We start from the raw sequence: 3,575 nt of genomic DNA, 5'->3' as shown, positions 1-3,575 counted from the left end.
AAAAATTTCAAGTGTGAAAGCCCATATTTGTTTCTCCAGGGGGGATTGTCCCTGCTGTGATTGGGATTGGGATTGTCAACTGCTGTGAGTCACTTTGGATAAAAGTCAACCGAATTGACACAGGCACAAACTGATCCCTGATCAACCTTAGTGAAACTGAGTGTGTCTGGTGTTGAGTAACATCAGCTTACATCACCTGTTTAATGATGGATCAATACAAGTATTGGATAAATAATCAAAATTTGCATATTACATTGTAAAAGATGATATAGACTATATCAGTATACTACAGCATGAAGCTGTTATCTAAACCTTTTAGCACGTCATATTATTCTGTACCTCTTCAAGTGAACCAATCCCCTTAATGATGCATTCTCATTTGAGACCCTGGACCACAAAACCAGTCATAAGTAGCACGGTTATATTTGTAGCAATAGCCAACAATACATTGTATGTTTCAGAATTATCGATTTTTCTTATATACCAAAAATTATTAGGATATTAAGTAAAGATTATGTTCCATGAAGATATTTTGTGAATTGTCTACTGTAAATATATCAAAACGTTATTTTTGATTAATAATATGCATTGCTAAGAACTTAATTTGGACAACTTTAAAGGCGATTTTCTCAATATTTAGATTTTTTGCACCCTCAGATTTCAGATTGTCAAGTAGTTGTATCTCGGCCAAATATTGTCCTATCATAACAAACCATACACCAATGGAAAGCTTATTTATGATGTATAAATTTCAATTTAAAAAAAAACTGACCCTTATGACTGGTTTTGTGGACCAGGGTCACATATATATAAAAATAGGGCAAGTTAAATCATTTAGATGTGGCTTTATTTAATAATCACTTACATTAATACAGCCGAAATAATGTTACCATATCTGATATGGCTTGACAAGGAACAAAATATTAAGCGAATCCATGAGATTCATGAATCATTTGGATGCATTTCTCTCTTTCAAATCCAGAAATGCTTTATTGGCATGATTGTAGACATTTATAATATTAAGTATTTTTATTTATAGTATTTTATGTATTGTATAATATTCATTATATTATAGGTGACGTAAATAAGGCCACAATTTGAGTCCTTAATACGGTTATGTTCACACTGTACGGTTATTTACAGGAGTGACACTCGCAAATTTGAAGGACTCTTAAAGGCATGTGTGAATGGAACAGGACTCAACAAGTGTGAGAGAGCTGCTCACAAACGCATGTCTATATGTGTGTTGCGTGTGTGTGTGTGGTTTCGGTGACTTACAGTATTCCTAACGCAGATATGAGCAGGGTGTCATCTGAAGGTTTTACATCCAGTTACTTGAGTGGAGCAGCTCCTGTCAGTTGTGTGTGCTTTGCGCGACTCAAATGTTCCGCTCTGTCTCCACCCAAATATAAAGGCTGCTGTCGGTTAAAGAAGATTTGAGGGATGAACTCGCAGCTCGACTGGATACGGACTTGACTCCCATTGCACGTTCATACTGACAGTATTCGAGACGCTAAGCTGCTGTGTGAACGGGACATGTTTCCAATTTAATTCCTTTTTAAAGTTTTTTGTTTTTTAATCATTCCTAATAAATAACACAGGACAGGAGTAATCTCTGTGTTTGAATGTGTATCTCCCTTCTCACATACTGTAAAAACAATCCCACTGAAATCCTATGAGAGGCCACTTGATCTCAGGGGTTAGGCTATTTTTGTAACCGTGTGACAATGCTGTTGGTGGTAATTTTTTGTCATTCTGAAGTCGACATTACAAGCCGGTCCGTTTATTTTCAGCTGTGGTTTCCTGTGAATATTTGTGGAAGAGAGCTGAACTCTGGAATAACAGCATATGATTTAGTTCTGGCTGAAAGGCGGAGCATTTCTCCTGTGTTCACACCCTACTGTGAGTTTACATATGTAGCTTCAAGCATTCCTGCCCTCTTAACAGTTTGCACGTAGAACATTCTGAAATATAGAGCACAAGAAGACAAGATTTAGGTGAGTGATGGATCATATTTTATGGGAAAAGATTTTGAAATGAAACCGCAGTGTACTTGTCCTTATTTTTTGTGTTTTTCTCCAGAATTCTGAACTTGACTCATTGCAGAGATGATAGTTACATATTCCAGTTGGGTAGTTTCCATAGTTTCCACGTCATTCAATAGTTTCCAGTGAAAATGCTAAAGCAGCTGCAGTTTTTCCTTCTGTTGGGAACATTATTTATCATATTCTTCATAATAATTCACTGGGATGATGTGAGAGATGGGACTTTTTATATGCACGTGGCTGCATCATCTCCTGCATTACCCACGAACATGATGTCCTCTGGACACTGGATAAGTGAGGATTCATTTCTCTGGAAAAATTCAAGCAGGTCAGTCAAACCAAACTTGACAATCATCACAACTCACCTAAAACATGATCAAGGCCCAAACAACCTAACGCAAACTTTAACAAAGTCTTCTCCGGCACACCTTGAACTGCGTCAAGCACATCGTAGACATTTAATAAGAGAAATTTGCTCAGCCAATAGCAGCTTCAACTTCCCTGGAAAATTTAAGACATTTGATCAGATTCCAAGCAAAGCCCTGGACCATCTCATTGTGGATGATCGTCATGGTGTTATTTACTGTTTTGTACCAAAGGTAGCCTGTACCAACTGGAAACGAGTCATGATTGTACTCAGCCAGAACCTGAAGGCACCTGATGGAGCTCCGTATCTGGATCCTCTAGACATACCATCAGCGTTATCCCACAATGCTACTCTGCATCTGACTTTTAACAAGTTTTGGAGGCTGTTTGGTCGTTTCTCTCGTCCTTTGATGCATCACAAACTGAAGAATTACACTAAGTTCCTTTTTGTACGGGATCCTTTTGTACGACTCATTTCTGCTTTCCGGAACAAGTTTGCTCTGCCTAATGAGGATTTTTACAGACAGTTTGGCTCTGTAATGTTTCATCGTTATGCTAATATCTCAAAGCCCCCTGACTCCGCTCAAGAAGCCTTCGCCGCAGGTATCAGATTGTCCTTTACTCACTTTATTAAGTATCTGTTAGATCCACAGACTGAGGAGAAGCCTTTTAATGAGCATTGGCAGCAGATGTACAGACTCTGCCATCCATGCCAAATTGAGTATGACTTTGTAGGCAAACTGGAAACTCTTGATGAGGATACAGAACATTTGTTGAAGATTCTTGGGATGGAAAATCATGTTCGCTTTCCCCCAGGGTACCGCAATAGGACAGCTGAAAACTGGGAGCGAGAGTGGTTTGCAAACATTTCAGTAGCTGACAGGAGAAAACTGTACGATCTTTATGAAGCAGACTTCAGATTATTTGGATATGACAAACCTGAGACACTTCTGGACGAGTGACAGAGACAGTTGTTCTTTAAAAGAGATTACATGCATATAATGTGATATAAAAGTGGATTGTACAGATGTTTTGGTGCTTACACATTTATTTGACTAAAACAGTGAATTGTCAGGTGCACATTTTTAGATTTGATATAAAACATGTTATAAAATTGTTGTATTGCTGATGAATGATTTGAGTAGAAAACAGATTGATGTTTCA

At 37.9% G+C, this 3,575-nt stretch overlaps 1 protein-coding gene across 1 annotated transcript; it reads left to right on the top strand.

Moving 5' to 3' along the window:
- Window positions 1-2,314: 2,314 nt before the first annotated feature.
- LOC306874329 (carbohydrate sulfotransferase 12-like) lies at window positions 2,315-3,373 on the top strand (the record flags this gene model as incomplete). Its single annotated transcript, XM_079424298.1, has 1 exon — window positions 2,315-3,373. The coding sequence occupies one exon, from the start codon at window positions 2,315-2,317 to the stop codon at window positions 3,371-3,373; it is 1,059 nt and encodes a 352-aa protein (XP_079280424.1).
- Window positions 3,374-3,575: the final 202 nt, after the last annotated feature.

This window comes from Barbus barbus (assembly GCF_936440315.1).
Source record: "Barbus barbus genome assembly, chromosome: 8".
NCBI lineage: Eukaryota > Metazoa > Chordata > Actinopteri > Cypriniformes > Cyprinidae > Barbus > Barbus barbus.
The sequence above is the reverse complement of the archived record's forward strand: the minus strand, read 5'-3'. Positions and strand labels throughout refer to the sequence as shown.